Source organism: Molothrus ater, chromosome 24 (assembly GCF_012460135.2).
Source record: "Molothrus ater isolate BHLD 08-10-18 breed brown headed cowbird chromosome 24, BPBGC_Mater_1.1, whole genome shotgun sequence".
NCBI lineage: Eukaryota > Metazoa > Chordata > Aves > Passeriformes > Icteridae > Molothrus > Molothrus ater.
The window spans coordinates 3,016,015-3,032,052 of record NC_050501.2 but is presented as its reverse complement, the minus strand read 5'-3'; the positions used below and the strand labels follow the sequence as shown (position 1 = coordinate 3,032,052).

General features: G+C 42.8%; 1 protein-coding gene across 1 annotated transcript in view; it reads left to right on the top strand.

Annotated features, from left to right (window-relative positions):
• The window catches only part of RLF (RLF zinc finger), a 36,816-nt gene that overhangs the window by 14,901 nt on the left and 5,877 nt on the right, over window positions 1-16,038 (top strand). The window contains 3 exon segments of the mRNA XM_036396986.2: window positions 5,113-5,245; window positions 12,641-12,843; window positions 15,265-15,401. Of these exon segments, the coding sequence (XP_036252879.1) occupies window positions 5,113-5,245; window positions 12,641-12,843; window positions 15,265-15,401 (473 nt within the window).

The window sequence follows — 16,038 nt, the reverse complement described above, 5'->3', positions numbered from 1 at the left end:
GTGTCTGAACCTGTTTGTTCTGGTATCCTGAATAACAGCAGTTATGCCTTGCAGTCACCCACGAGTCCAGTTTTCCTCATCCCTAAGCAAGATCAGAGGCAGCTTAGGCAAAATGAAAACAAGATGTGAGATTGTATGGCAGGAGTCTCTGCATGGATTTATTTAGTGGCAGCAAGCAAAAAGATGCAGGTACAAGTGGGGGAAAGCTGTAAAATATGAGAAAGGATTTGGGCAGAATTAAAACAGGGCTCTTGATACAAGTAAACAATCTGGGGGAGGAGCTCAGTGGAGAGGTACTGTGTGGATTGATATAACCTAGTTAGGTGAAGAAGGTAAAACCATGCATTCAAAAACATCCTCAGTGGGAGCAGAGATGTTTTGCTTTGGGTATTGAATATGGGTTGTGGAACAGGGTTCCCTTCAAGCCTTACAAAGAGCATCAATACTTTATTTAGAAAAGCTGTGAGTTGAGGAAGAGCATAAGCCAAAAACTTCTGTGAAGCTGTAGTAGATGCTGATCACTCTAAACTGCCAGGACTGAAAAATCCTGATGTCTTCAGTAAACTGTTTCAAGGCTTGTCTTTTCTTTTGAGCCTTGTCCATAGGCTCTTACTGTATTATTCTATCCTGACTTCATCTAGGATGAAATGTTTTATGTTCTGCTCTTTAGAACCTGTTTATGGTGTTGTAGTAACTTAATGAGATCTATATATGTAAATGTTGCATTAAGTTTCTTCAAGGACTTTTGATGTATTCATAATAGATTTTCTGCATATATTCCCATTAATATTAGCTTTATATTCTTCAGCAGATCCAATATGGTTCAGCTAAGCACTGTAGTGGAAGGGGAGTGTAGTGATAGTCAGTTAAATATTTATGCTACATATGTTGGTGAATTTTATATTTGGTATTTTGAAATTTGAAATACCCTGAATCTCAAACACTCAGCAAATCAGTTTGCCTGTATCAAAAGCCTCTTCTTTCTCACCTTCTTAGGTCCTTTCAGCCCTCAATACAGAGGTGCTGAAATGTGATGGATCCCCATAGCTGGGCTGGGCTCTGCTGGCTCTGCATCCTGAACCCCTCAGCTTAGGGAACAGTTGCTCTTGGGAAATCCTTGTTTAGTTGGTGTCTGAATCATTGAATGTCATAATCAGAGGGACAGTTATATTTTCAGTACCTAACCTCTGTCCAGGTTCTATAATTTTAAATTTCTTTCTGTCAGCCATGTCCTTCCAGCAGTGATGGCAGATGAATGGGCTGCTCTGGCTGTTTCTGAGCTCCTCAGTGCTTTGATTGGTTCCACCCCTTTCTAGGGCGTAGCACCTGTGCTGAATAAAGCTGATGAAAGCTCATCAGATCAGCCTTCAGGGTGAAGTTTGAGCACACAGGCTCTTAAATGCTGATGGGTTTTGGAGTTAGTCTTTGACCTGATCTATACTTAAGACTGAGGGAGATCAATGCTGTGACATGAGTGTGAGGGAAGAGAATTTACCATGGATGCTCTGGCAACCTGTTGTGTTGAAAAAACTTAATGCTGTGTGACATGTAGGCAAAGGCCTGAAGTAGAGGTTGTTGAAATGAGCTTCTGTTGATTTTTTAGGTGAGATCCAGTATCTTGTCTACCTGCACACCTGTAGCTGTTTTCTTAGTCATCCTCAAGACTGAAGATAATATACATAGACTTCCCATAGGACATAACCATCAGTTACAGAAACTGGGCTGTGGTTAGGTGCTTCATGGATGCAAATTTAGATCAGTTTTTTGTTTTCCAGTGGTGTTTTTAAAGCTATCCTGAGGCTGCAAGTTGAGCATCTTTTGGCAGTAGCATTGTGTTAAGCATTGTGTGTCATTCACCTGGCTGGTTCTATTGGCATGCCATTTAGCTCAGTGTCAAGGGGGGAATTGATCATGTTTTAGTTTTAAAAAGCAAAACAAAACAAAACAAACCCTCTTCTTCTCTGAGGGTCTTTGTGGTGAGTTCTGTTCACTGTTCCAGCATGCAGTGAAAGCAAAGACTTGAGAGGAAGAGCAGCTGTGTGAGCCTAAGGATTGCTAAAGTGATGTTCTCAAGTCCTTCAATTCAAAGGAAAATTAAATTCAAATTCAAAGGCTGAAACCTTTGTGTGTCAGTCTCTCAGTGCTGATAGCTAAGGGCAGTTGGAGCTCTGGTCAAGAGCATGTAAAGTCCATTGTGCCTTTAGCATCCAGGTGTGACTCTCCAAAATTACTTTACACCTTCTGAGTGGCATTTCAGGCTCAAGACCAGAAATCAGTCATTGCAAGCATCCCACTTGGCTATCTTTGCATCTGCCAATTAACACCAACTCCTCTACCAATACCAACACCTGATTTTTGAGGTGGTTTTACCAATAAGTTACTCCTTAGTTTTACTTCCTTTATAATCACTTTTAGAAGTAGTGTGGTCTTTAATGATTTCAGTTAGCAGGTTGCTATGAGCTAACAGTTGGAACACAGTTACAAAGGTTATCTAAAAATAAAATTAACTTTGTGGCAATAGCTACAGAAAATCTTTAGTACTGCTAAGGAAGATGAGATTGTTAAAGTTACCAAAGCTGCTTGATTGTTGCATTCAGCTATGAGACTTCTAATTTATGGTCCTTAGAAGGTGGAAGTCTGCACTATAGTTCTGCATTTGGAAAGAACTCCTAATGTCTGGGGTTTTGTTCACTCTGATGTTGGTTTGGTTTTTTTCTTGTAGTTGGAAAAATACTCATATAGGGCAGAAGCACTGACTTCCACAAAGTGTGCTTTCAGACATATTTTGGAGTTTCACTGTGTTCAATCTGCAGCTCTCTGAAGTTTTCTGTTGTGGCAGAGTGTGCTGGAAGACAGCTCAGTTACCTGATCCACCTCTTCACTCAGAGTGAGAGGCCTTTCTTCAGTCAGCTTGCTTTGGGTCCTGCCCCACCACACGTTGTCTTTAAGCAATGGAAAATGCACAAATTTCCTTTAGTCCTTTCAAAATGAGTGTTTACAAATGGCAACACTTCCTGCACACACACTTAGGGAATTTCCTTTCCTGTGACTCCCTCACTAGACAGCTCCAGCTACCTTCTGGCAATATAGGGAAGATAAAGACACCTCTAAGATTTTCCTTTTCACCCTCTCTTCTGCACTTGGTGGTCTGTGCTGGATGTGCATTACTGTGGCACATGAATGGTACAGGACAGTTGCAAACTCGGTGTTGTACTGCAGTGGAGTTTCAAAAGTGCCAAATGGGAATAAGCACTTCAGGAATCTCTTGGTCATGCTGTGTTTGAGGCTGTTCAGCAGAGCTAGCCTTGTTTGCAGTAAGGTCTCACTGCTGACCTACACATAAATCACAGTCCCTGGAGACCTGTGGTGCCAAACTGGAATCCAGCCAAGCTTGGATATCCGCCAAAGGTTGGGCTTTTGTGACCAACCTGTGTTGTTGTCACTTTGGGACAGTGACCAAGCTGTTCTCATACTGGAGGTTGTACCATGAGCAGCTCTTCCATTTGCCTGTGTGGAGCTTCCCTGAGTCCCTGTCAGGGATGTCCTGATGGCTGCCCAGCAGTGTCAGCTGCTCTCTGCTTCTGTAGGACTGGCAGATAATGAATGTGCTTTATCCCATTATTCAGACAATAAATGTGTTAAAAATTCAGCTCACCCTGAGAAGTGCTACTGGGAGACAGCTGCCAGTTGGGCTTGTACAGTTTGTCAAAAGCCTTTTTAGTCTGGCTGTTGAGCTGGTTTTTTTACCTGCATTTTGTCCACTTTTCCTTATTTTAACAATTTGGTTTTCAAGATACTGTGGGAGATTGTCAGAAGCCTTGCCAAGTATGACTAATATCATCTGCAGCTTATCACAGAAGGCAGTCAGATTACTGGATGTAGTTTCCAGGAGAATTTGTCCCATGTTCTTTTTGGGGTCAGGCTATGCTGACTGGCCTGTAGTTCTCCAGGGTTTCTTACTCTTGGTGATTTCTTCAAGTCACTAGAAACCTTTCTCCAGTAAAGGTACAACAGAGGCTATCAAAAGCAAGCCTGAGGTTAAAGATTGTGTTAAAAATACAAACTTGACACACAGCTCAGCAGAAGGAGGGGGAATTGCCACATATTGAACTTAAGATCTGCTGTGAGAAGCATTTTTACTGAAGGTGTAGCCACAAATTGCTCACAGTTAGCTGGCTTTATTTGTCAGCATTAGGAAATTCTGAAAGATGATATTTAATGCTTTCAGTTCAAGTCACTCTACATTTGTTTCTCTAATAGGGACATCAAATGCCTGGAATTTGTTTTAAGCTGCTTTCTTTTCTGTGTTAGACTCTAGATTCTTCCCATGTGTAATGTCTTATTTAAATTCCTCCTTCACTCCTCAGATTCCCAGAACTGAAAGCAGTAGGTCTCTGATCACTCTGAGCCATGTGCTGTGTACAGAGGTTTTGTGGAGGCCTGCTGCTCATGGAGAGTCTCTGGGTCAGGCTTCAGAGCATCAAATCATCCCTGGATCTTAGAATAAATGCACTGGATATAGATTAGTGTCTAAGAAATCTGCATCTTCATTTGCACTAGAAGAAAGTTTTCATCTTAATGATGGAATATCCCATGGCATTCTTCAGCCAGTGACTGATGGCTCTCATGACTCTCACAGTGAATTGACTGGCTCATCTTTAGTGGAAACACTAAATGTGCAATTTTAGACTCTTACCATTGTGTTATTCATTTTGAAAATCCACTCTTTCTTCTGAGTTATTCAATAGCATTATATGCTTTGATACAAAATCATCCTTTGTCTTTTATACAATTCCTGGTTTTTATATATATACACACATGTACATGGAGAACCATAAAAATTGCAGAAGAGTTACAACTGCAGAATAGGCTTTTTGATTTGAGCCATTTTAGCCAGCTCAGTCAGAAATTGGAATGTTTTGCAGTAGGATTAGAGAAGTGAAAGGACATTGGACTATTAAAATCCCAATGCAAACTTGTCAAAGCAGTAATGACTGAGAGGAATAGTGTGAAAGCATTAGCATGTAGTGAAATGTTGGGATAGATACTGTAAAATTACATTGGCTTAATTTTTAGCTAAGACTCTTAATGACTTTTTTTTACATTTTATAGGATTCACATGATGCTTTACTGGAATTTGGGAATAACAACCTCCAAATATTGGTGGATATCACAAGGGAAGGGGTATGGAAAAATCCAGTTCTTCTTAAAATTCTATCCCAGCAACCAGTAGAAACTGAGGAAGGTAAGAGTGTGTTTTTAGAGATGATGTGTGGTTGTTCAGAAATTACTTGGGGCAGTTTTGGTGGGTAAGCAGTGACTTGAAGACAGAAGAGTTGCATTTTGAATTGTGTTGTGGGGTAGTATTTATATGTTGCTAAATAATATTTAAATAATATTTATTATGAAACTGTCTCACTGGCATTTTGAATAATGTGTCCAACTGTACAACCAATGCATCTCTGCTTGGACTGTACTATCCATCAGTTTGAATATTTTGAAACTCCATTTTTAAAAATAATGATTTCTTCTTCGATCATAAAAATACAGAAATTTTTCCTCCTGAGATGATTTGTTTCTCATAACTCTGTGCTTTTAAATGTTTTCCTGAACTCTTCACAGGGAGGAATTGAGTATGTCCATACTTTTCAGAGGCATAAAAGATTCACGTGGAAGGGCAGTGTGGAGTGTTATTAACTCTAGGTTGGGAGGCACTTTGTGTGTAGACTGTGGAAATAAGATCTTGATTCAGAAACTGCTGAGAGGTGAGGAACAGGAGGTGCTAGTGTCACTTTATGTAATATAGTCTTTCTAATGTCTTTTAATAAATTCTTTCTTTACTTTGAATTTTTTTCCCATTAGTGGCGCCATTAAGTACTTGTAGCTATTTTATCTGTTTCATTAACTGTGCACTAGACTGCAGTTTACCTCTGGTAGTCTAAAGTTTAAAATAATACAGAAGGGAGGAAGAGTTTATTTTAAACTCTTAAAAATTAAGGAGGGAAAAAAAAGTATTTTAAGTTTTCTTCCGTTCTGGCTTTGGGTAGCCTCTCTTTGAGTTGAAGTATGTCAGAACTTTTAATAAATAAATAGAAACATGTTACAGTTCTTGAGACATATGTTGCTACTTGTGCTAAAAAAACAGCAGCCAGTTTGAACTGCAGTTTTCACTGGCCTTCATGTCAGGTGTTAATAGCATGGCAGAAACATTTGAACTGGTGTGATTTAATATCAGCTGGAAACATTTAGCCCCATTCAGCTGCTCCCTTTTCCCTCACCCCCTCTGATGAGGAGACAAGGGCTGAGTTAAGAACAATTCACTTGTAAACAGCAACGAGATAAGAAAATGAACAGTGACAGCAACAATACCAATACCAAGAGTTTATAAAAGAAGTGATTGCATTCAAAACCACTCTGTTGTGGCCAAAGTGTAGGAGTTTCCCAACCCCCTGCAGCGCTGCAGGCTGGGGACAGTGGCTGGGCAGAAAGTGACCTGGGGGTGCTGCTGGACAGCAGCTGGACACGAGCCAGAGTGGCTCCATGTCCTGGCCAGGGTCAGGAGTGCTGCAGGCAGCAGGAGTGAAGCGATGCAGAGAATCAATAAACTCCACGAGCAGATACAGTTGGGGACTGGGTGTATGCTGTGTACGTCAGCACCCAGCACAAGTGAGATAGCTCTCCTGAAAATTGTGCCCTGAGCTTCAGTCTGACCCACATCTTCATTCACCAAGGTGTTCCATGTTCATTACCTTGCACAGCTTTCCATGCATATTCAACCCTGGCCCTGCCTGTTCTCCCCTCCCATGGTAATCAGATCCACGCCCTTCTGGGCATGCCTTGTTTGCTGTGGTGCTTGCACATTTGAACTTTTCTCCTTTGTGCACGTTCTTTTGGTCCCTTGGTGCTTAGTCTGTCGGCCTTGATCAGCTTGGAGATGGAGGAGTCTCTTTATCTGGGCTCTTTGCATCACTTGGTTTTCTCTGGTGTTGTTCTTTATGCAAGAAGCTTCAGAAATTTGCATTTTCCTATGCCCTTTGTATCATGGCAGAGGTTTCTTAAGTAAAAAGGTTAAAATTCAACACATAGTTCTACAGGCTAAACTTTAACTGCTTAATTCATATTGCTAATTGGAGTGAACTCCAAAAATCTCTATTTCAGGAGCAGGGAATTGCTCCTGCCCCTGTACTCAGCAGTGGCTGGGCTGCACCTTGAGTGCTGTGTCCAGTTCTGGGCCCTCAGCTCAGGAGGGACATTGTGGTGTTCAACCATGTCCAGAGAAGGGCAAGGCTGGTGAAGGAGGAGTGCCTGGTGGAGCTGGGGTGTGTAACCTGGAGAAAAGGGACATTTTCACTCTCCTCAGCTACTGCAGGCTGTAGTCAGAGGGAGGTTGGCCTCTTCTCCCAGGCCAGCAGTGACAGGCCAAGAGGCCACAGTCTTAAGCTGCATCAGGGGAATTTTAGGCTGGACATGGGGAAAAAATTCCTCACTGAAAGAGTGATGGGGCACTGGGATGGTCTGCCTAGGGAGGGGATGGAGTCACAGTCCTGGAGGTGTTTGGGAACAGACTGGAGGTGGCACTCAGTGCCATGGTTTAGTTGATGAGGAGGTGTTAGGTCATAGGTTGGACGTGATGATCTCAAAGGTCTTTTCCAATATCGTTAATTCTGTGGTTCTGTGGCATTCATTGGAGCTCTTCTGCACAGGTGCATTTTTAGGTAGTCTGGAATAGTCCACAGGCACACCTAAACAGTCTGAATGGGACTCAGGAATCCTGTATTAGACAAATCTAACAAAAGCACATTTCTCAAGTAAACTGTTAGACATTTTAAGTAAAGGGTACTTCTGAGAAGTTGAATACCTGCCTAAAATGTTGCTTCTACCATGTGTCTTGCATTTGTGGCAATCTTGGAAACCTTGGTTTGTGTTTCCCCTTGCTCTGAGCAGCTGGAATTAGTCTCTTGGCCTTGTGTAGGACATGGTTGGAGTTGGTATTAAGCAACTATCTCTAGATGTCTACTAAATTAACTTAATCATTTGTTATCTTTAGAATGATACCAAGTAAATGCTAATTTCTGTAGTAGATTGTAAGTCACTGGTGAGTTACAAGGTTTGTCTTTGCTCTTTCACTTGTGTCACTTCTTTGATCTGTATGATGTTCTGTGCTAGCAGGCTCCATTTGATAGAAATGGGAGGAATCAAAGTGTATTTCCTGCAGGTCCCAGAAGGGATGGCAGTTCTGCTTTCAGACTTGGGAGCAGGGGCTGCAGAAGAGGCTCCAGTGCAATGGATTTTCAGTTGCCTTAGTCCAACTGCCATTTTCACCTTCAGTACAACAGCAGCTTCACAAAGTGTCTCTTTCAGTCATCTAAAGCCTAATTTCTTTGAATAGTCTGTATTTCATGCTTTTTGGGGTTTTGTGATGAGTACCTGAGTAGTTTTTGCTTCTGTGAGCCAGATGTGAGAGTGGCTCGGTGTGCCTAGCTGAAGCTGTGGTTTGTGAACTGGTAGTTCATGTTAATGGTCATCAGATGCTTACTTGAGTGAACAATCCTGAAGGTGTGTCAGGTTCCTGCCTTTCTTGTTTAGAGTTCTATATTTTAATTCTGTTTTTTTTTATGCACTGGCCTGGAAAAGGAACTGACATCAAATATGAATATGGTTTGCCAAATTTGTTCCAGCAAAAGTTTCACAGCAGCATTGCAGTGGGTTCTGTTGCTTCTATGGCTGTTAACAAATTGCACTGCCATGTGCTAGGCTGGTGGCTCCTAATTTTTACTGTCAGCTGCTGAGGATGGTTGGTTGGGGCATTAATATTTGCTTGAGGAAAGGGCTTTAACAAAATAATTTCAATTTAGGCCTTTTAGGTGGCTAAACAACACCAGCATCCTGGTGGGACCAGCAACCTGATAGTTGATGCTGTGAACAGTTGTGACATCCCATGTCGTCCTGTGCCTCAGGCAGCTTTGATACTGATTCCAAAACTTTAATACTTAAAAAGCTTTAATACTGATTCCAAAACTTTAATACTTAAAAAGCTTTAATACTGATTCCAGAACTTCCCCCACTTTTGCCTTAACAAACCCAGAACCAAGGAGGTTGGGGTCAGCTTGTTGCTGAGTGCAGCAGATGAATTCCAACAACTTGGGATGTCTGTCTTGATGAGAGTTGGTTTGAAGGACAGCTGGGATAACCATGCAACAGCTGCTGCTGTATAATACCCAGAGCTCAGTGCCAGCTGTGCATACTCAACACACCTTACTGCACATCAGCACCGGTCCTTTTGTCCTGTTCCACCGGGACTTTCAGCAGAAATGCTCACCCAAGATGATGTTTCTCTGGAATGTTCATCATGGAGACCACAGAGTCTTTTCATGCTTTATAAAGGTTGTATTCATAACATTGTGGTGTAACTTAAATTATCTTTCACTGCAAGCGTTTTGAGTGAGTGAAGGATCTCTTATTGTTACTATTTGGTCCTGGCTTAAGAGAGCTCTTAAAATGTGTGTTGGGTTGGAAACTGCGCTGCCCTTTAGGCCAAAGGGTTTGGGGGGAAGGGTTGCAGGGTGTCTGTGCTGATTTTTTTTTAGCAAGCTGTTTTAGTCTTGAGAAGTTTGATAGAGCACTGTGACAGAACACATAACAGCAGGAGAGCTAGGAAGAGAAGGAACAAGAAAATCTGTTCATGGACATGTATGGAAATGTAACAGATTTAGGACTGAGTACAAAATTAGGTTCTCTGAGGGAAAACATCTCTCATTTTGCTGTCTATTCCTCAGTTTCTGTTCCTTTTTCAGGAAAAGAGGAAACTTTCTACTTTAGAGTAAAGCTGAGTGCTAGGACAGATGTCTGACTGGTGACTCATTTCTGCATTTTGCTCCTACCATCATCACTTACATCCGCATGATAGAGGAGCTCAGTTTGTCATTTGTCTCCTTTGCAGAACTCACTACACGCTCGTTTAGGTGTGAAAGAATTGGCCTGAGGGCACAGACCTGCCACCCTTGGTGGGGGAGCATGTGAAAACTGACTGCTCTCAAAGACTGCAGCAAGCTGAGACCCTCTTGTGCATTCTGGCAGAGCTTCCACCTCCATCGAAGTTTCTCATTTGTGCTGGAGATAAAAGTGTAACTGTTAAACTGGAAGCGTTTCATTTCACTGACTGCAAATAGTCTTAAAATATTCCCCATGTCTTGACTAGCTGGCTCTGACACTGAAGTAAAACTTCATTTAAGCAGTTGCCAAGTGCATGTCTAGCTGTGTAAACAAGAGGAAATCTTAAGAATTCTTAGGGGAGGTTAAAAGAGTATTTTCTTTCTAGTACGTCCTTTACTTCTTTTTTCCAGATTCAGAAGAGGAATATTCTGTGAGCCAGGAGGTGTAGAAATAGGGACTTGGAGAATTGCTTTGAATTGCTTGTGGGCACTAAAGCCCACTCCATGAATAGCAGTTCCACCTGAAGGGGTGGCTGATGGATAGTGGGTGATCCAGCTTTGTGGGAGTTCTCCCTCAGCACTGATGTCCTGGCCATCTGTTGTGGTAGCATCAAATAACATGAAGTATCCATATTGAAGCACTGTTAGCTTTCCTCGATGGGGATTCAAGCCCAGTGTCATACAGATGCAGTTTTTAAGGAAGAGAGGAGCTTGTTTCCTAGCAACTGGAGATCTTACTGCAGGCTGCCTCCTGGTCAGGCAGTTCCTTTTGCTTTATCCATTGAAGTTCCTTTAATGTGAAGTGTCAGCTGGATCAAGAGTTTAATGCTCAGAGGTTTGTCCTGTGAAAAACAGAAACCATTACCATAATTTAAATCTTGAAATAATTCTCTAATGGACCACTAAGCTGATTCCTGCAGAATACAAGTTTCACTACAGGCCCCTGAAATGAGTTACCTGGCCCCTGAAATGAGTTTTCTGCTCAGGTGCACGTTGTGAGATTTCTCCCAGCTAGTGTAGTGTCTGTTAGAACACACTCTTGTTTGTTTGGGCAATAGTTTTCATGCTTCCTGCACTTCAAATTTCTTGTTCTGTGCCATCCTCTCTTTTAGAGGTGTACATACCATTTTGGTTTCTTACCATCCCATCTTGCATAGTAATAATAAGATGCTAACATAGTGGAAGAGCCATTGAACAGAAATATTTTCTTAAGTTGTTAGTCTAAAGCAAGCTTTCTTTTTTGACTAATCAGAGTCTCTTGCATGCACCAGAGGTAACTGGTTGGCTACAGCTGCTGCAGAGCACCATTCTAGTTTGTGTTTATCAGAATGTCTCATGCATTTCCATGACTTCTTGTACAGTTCATCAGCCAGTTTGTTCCTTGGTTCAAATGCATTACAAGCGTGTGTTGAACCATCTCTCTTAATTCACAAGAGTCTTTTGAATGATGTACAGATCTGGAGACTTGTACCAAGGCTTTGTGAAGATATTTATGTGAAGCTGGAAATAGCACCACAGATATTTTGAAGTGTATGATTTCATCATGTTGGTTTTGCACAGCCTGATTTTGGGTAGTGGGGGGGGGACATGGAGGTGGCTTCTGTGAGAAGCTGCTGGAAGCTTCCACCATGTCCAGCAGAGCCAGTCCCTGGTGGCTCTGAGGGTGGACATGCTGCTGGCCAAGGCTGGGCCAATTAGAAATGATGGTAAGGCCTCTGTGATGACAGATTTAAGAAGAAAATCAAAACAAAGTGGGGGCAGTTTGAATTCCAGCTAGAGAAGAGGAGGAGGTGAAAACATGTGAGGGAAAACAACATGGAAACAGCAAGGGCAGTGGAGAAGGAGGGGGAGGAGGTGCTCCAGGTGCTGGAGCTGAGATTGCTCTGCAGGCTGTGGTGAGACCATGGTGAAACAGCTGTGCCTGCAATCCATGAATCCATGGGGGAGGCAGAGATCCACCCACAGCCCCTGGGGATCCATGGGGGATGCAGAGATCCACCCACAGCCCCTGGGGATCCATGGGGGAGGCAGAGATCCACCCACAGCCATGGGGATCCACAGGGGAGGCAGAGATCTACAGGGGATGCAGAGATCCACCCACAACCCTTGGGGATCCACAGGGGATGCAGAGATCCACCCACAGCCCTTAGGGATCCATGGGGGATGCAGAGATCCACCCACAGCCATGGGGATCCACAGGGGAGGCAGAGATCCACCCACAGCCCTTAGGGATCCACAAGGGATGCAGAGATCCACCCACAGCCATGGGGATCCATGGGGGATGCAGAGATCCACCCACAGGGAATGGGGATCCATGGGGGATGCAGAGATCCACCCACAGCCTGTAGGGATCCATGGGGGATGCAGAGATCCACCCACAGCCTGTAGGGATCCATGGGGGATGCAGAGATCCACCCACAGCCTGTAGGGATCCATGGGGGATGCAGAGATCCACCCACAACCCTTAGGGATCCACAAGGGGTGCAGAGATCCACCCACAGGGAATGGGGATCCATGGGGGATGCAGAGATCCACCCACAGGGAATGGGGATCCATGGGGATGCAGAGTCATTTGTCACCATGCCTAGAGTTTCCTAAAAACACAGTCCCTACCCAAATTTGTGAAGAGGTGTGAATGCAGTGAGACAATTTCATTTAGGTGCCATCTGTAAATTGGTCTGTTCTCAAAGGATTTTTTCTTTTCCTAGCTAATAAATTGATTACACGAGAAGGGCCTTCCTTTCTGCAGATGCGAATCAAACATTTGATGAAGTCCAACTGCATCCCCCAAGCCACCTTCTTGTCCAAATTGTGTGCAGATTCTCCAGAAATTGCAAATGTTTCATCTTTTCGCCAAGCCTACATCACATGTGTGTGTTCAATGCTGCCTAATGAAGACTCCATTAAGGAGGTTAGTAACTTACAGTCCCTTTTTAATATATATCTATGAAGCATTTTAGAATTTATTTATGTAGTACTAAGAACTGAAGCTGAAGAGTGAAACTGTTTCAGCAGAGTTCCATAAGAGGAATTCTGAAAGATTCTTTTGAAAGATGAGACAATGTGTGCTCATCCCTGTCCAGGAATTGGATGTGATAGGGCTGGCTAAGTCAGGTGTGGAAGTTAAATTGCTGAGCTCCTTCAAATTAAACTACTTCTATCTATGGCTATAATAATAGCAAATCCATGCACACACAAGTGTATATATGCATCTGTAAGTGCATACTTCTCTAGAGTATGTAAATACATGTGCATTATGTCAATGTCAAACTCTTCTGCTCTTCATAATTACTGTTTGTGGCTTATATCCAAGCTGACAGCCTGGTTTGACACACAGGGTTGGTAACACAGAGATGGTTTTGTTCTTGCTGAGCAGCACAGAGCAAAGGAGGCTGGAAGGACACACAGCCAAGGACAGGTGACCCCAGCTGACCAAAGGATGTTCCAGACCATGACATCCTGCTCATTGCATACAGTGAGGGGAGGGGAGTGGGTGGAGAGATGGAATTTGTCTTCTCAAATCTCCATTATGCACAATTGTGCCTTGGCCTCCTGGAGGTGCCTGCTCATGGGTAGCAGTGAATTAATTCCTGCTTTTGCTTGGCCTTTGTGCATGGCTTTTTCTTCACCTATTCTATTGTCTTTACCTACAAGTTTTCTCACTTTTACCCTTCCACTCCTGTCCCTGGTACCTCTGGTTGGGGAGTTGAGCAAGCAGCTACGAGGGGCCTGGGTCTAGCTAGGGTTAAACCATGACAAGGAGACAAATTCCAAGAAGTTCAGGAATGTCTGCTTGAGGTAGAACATATCTGTGTATCAAACCAGGGTGTCAGCTTGGATATAAGCCACAAACAGTAATTATGAAGAGCATTTACTACTAAGACAACATTATGTTTGAATACATTTTTTTCACTGGATCTATTCTGTTTCACAGAACAGACTGTGTTCTAGCAATATGTACTTTAAACAGCTGTTGATATTATAAACATTTCAAACTTCTTGCTCATCATGAATAACAATGACAGAGAACAAACAACAGGAAGTTAAACTGATTTTTGCAGACATCTCATTCAGCAGGAAGAGCAGAAGCAGGGATATTAACCCAGTTTCTCATTCAGGCTTGACACTGGAGTTCATTCAGCAATGTCAGCGTTTTCTAGGGTCCACTGACTTTTGGTGTTCAACTTGAGACCCAGAAGTGACCTCTTGCAGCAGCCATTTCCAGAGCAATTCACAAGCTGCAAGGCCTTGAGATGTGTCAGTTTGGCATTTGATAAAGTAAAATACAGCAGATTTGGGGGGGAAAGGAAGGAGGGAGTTGTCACTGATTCACCCCTGGCAAGAGAGAAACCTCAGAAAATGATTGAGGTGACAGTGCTTTGATATTTAGGGGAACAGACCCTAGCTAGACCCAGGCCCCTCGTAGCTGCTTGCTCAACTCCCCAGCCAGAGGTACCAGGGACAGGAGTGGAAGGGTAAAAGTGAGAAAACTTGTAGGTAAAGACAATAGAATAGGTGAAGAAAAAGCCATGCACAAAGGCAAAGCAAAAGCAGGAATTAATTCACTGCTACCCATGAGCAGGCACCTCCAGGAGGCCAAGGCACAATTGTGCATAATGGAGATTTGAGAAGACAAATTCCATCTCTCAACCCACTCCCCTTCCCCTCACTGTATGCAATGAGCAGGATGTCATGGTCTGGAACATCCTTTGGTCAGCTGGGGTCACCTGTCCTTGGCTGTGTCCTTCCAGCCTCCTTTGCTCAGCAAGAACAAAACCATCTCTGTGTTACCAACCCTGTGTCCAGCAGAAATCCCAAACACAGCCCCACACCAGCCAGGAGGAAGAAAATTGACTCTACCTCAGGCAAAATCAGCACTACTCTAAACACTTCTGTTTCTCCATCATGCTTTGAAATGTGCTTGTTCAGAATCAGCACCCAGGGATGAGGAGAACAAGAGCCTGGATTTTTCACAACTCTTGATCTTTTTAGGCCTGGCTTCTAATTTTCAAAAGTAGCACAAGAATCCCTGCAAGTGCAAGGGAGACAGAATGGGAAGTTTTAGATAGATGGTTGCCTGCATGCAAGCATTTAGCTAAGCTGCCCAAGTGGAAGGTTGTCCCACAGAAAAGTGATTTTGAGAAGGGATCAGAAGTAACAGGTGAATTTCTCATACCATTTTGTAGCTGAGAGGTGTGGCATGATCTCTGGGTACAGGAGATGTAATGTTTTGTTTGTGAGACTTTGATTTAGTAAATGTGCATTTCTTTTATAAACATAAACATATTTGAGAATAAAGTGCCTTTTCTTTTTAATTTTCTTTTTCTTTAAGATTGCAAAGGTGGATTGCAAAGAGGTACTAGACATCATATGTAATCTGGAATCTGAGGGACAAGAAAATACTGCATTTATTCTTTGTACAACATATCTTACCCATCAGCTTCAAACAGCAAATGTGTATTGCTCTTGGTAAGTGTAAGCTGCTTCTGCTGCCTGCTCCTCACTAGCTAGAATTGAGTGAATATAGTACAAAAATATGTAGAGAAGGTGAATTTATCCTTTACTTGAGAAGTGCATCAGACTGAAGCTCTTCCTAGATAATTACTTATTTTGTCACAAGTTGCTGTGCTAATAGAGCAATTAGGCAAAAGTAATGTTTAAAGCAATTTCAAACTGAAACAGCCCTCAGACTATTGGCATAAACACTGGTGCTTCTGTGAGGTGCTAGATCTGTCACTGGTGCTGGCTCAGTGCTCTCAGGGTTTAAACCCCTGGCTTTGTGCTTCCACAGAGTATGTTGTCTGTTCTTCCCTTGGGAATTCTTGGCCCCATGAAAGTCTGGCGCATTTTTTTGACCTGTTCCACAGAGATGTCAGTATTAGGAATGAGAAGAAGCAGCACTCTGTTGCTTCTCTCCACTTCCCCTCCACGAGGCTTTTTTATATTTTTATAATTTCTGTAACTCCAAGAATTCTCAAGTTCCAGCTACCTTCCCTGGGGGTGAGATGGAAGAATGAAGTCTTCTGTCTAATAGGAATGCTGACATTGTAGAGATGTATAAATTGAAGTTCTAGTGGTGTACCTAGCAGTCCTTTTACAGCTGCTT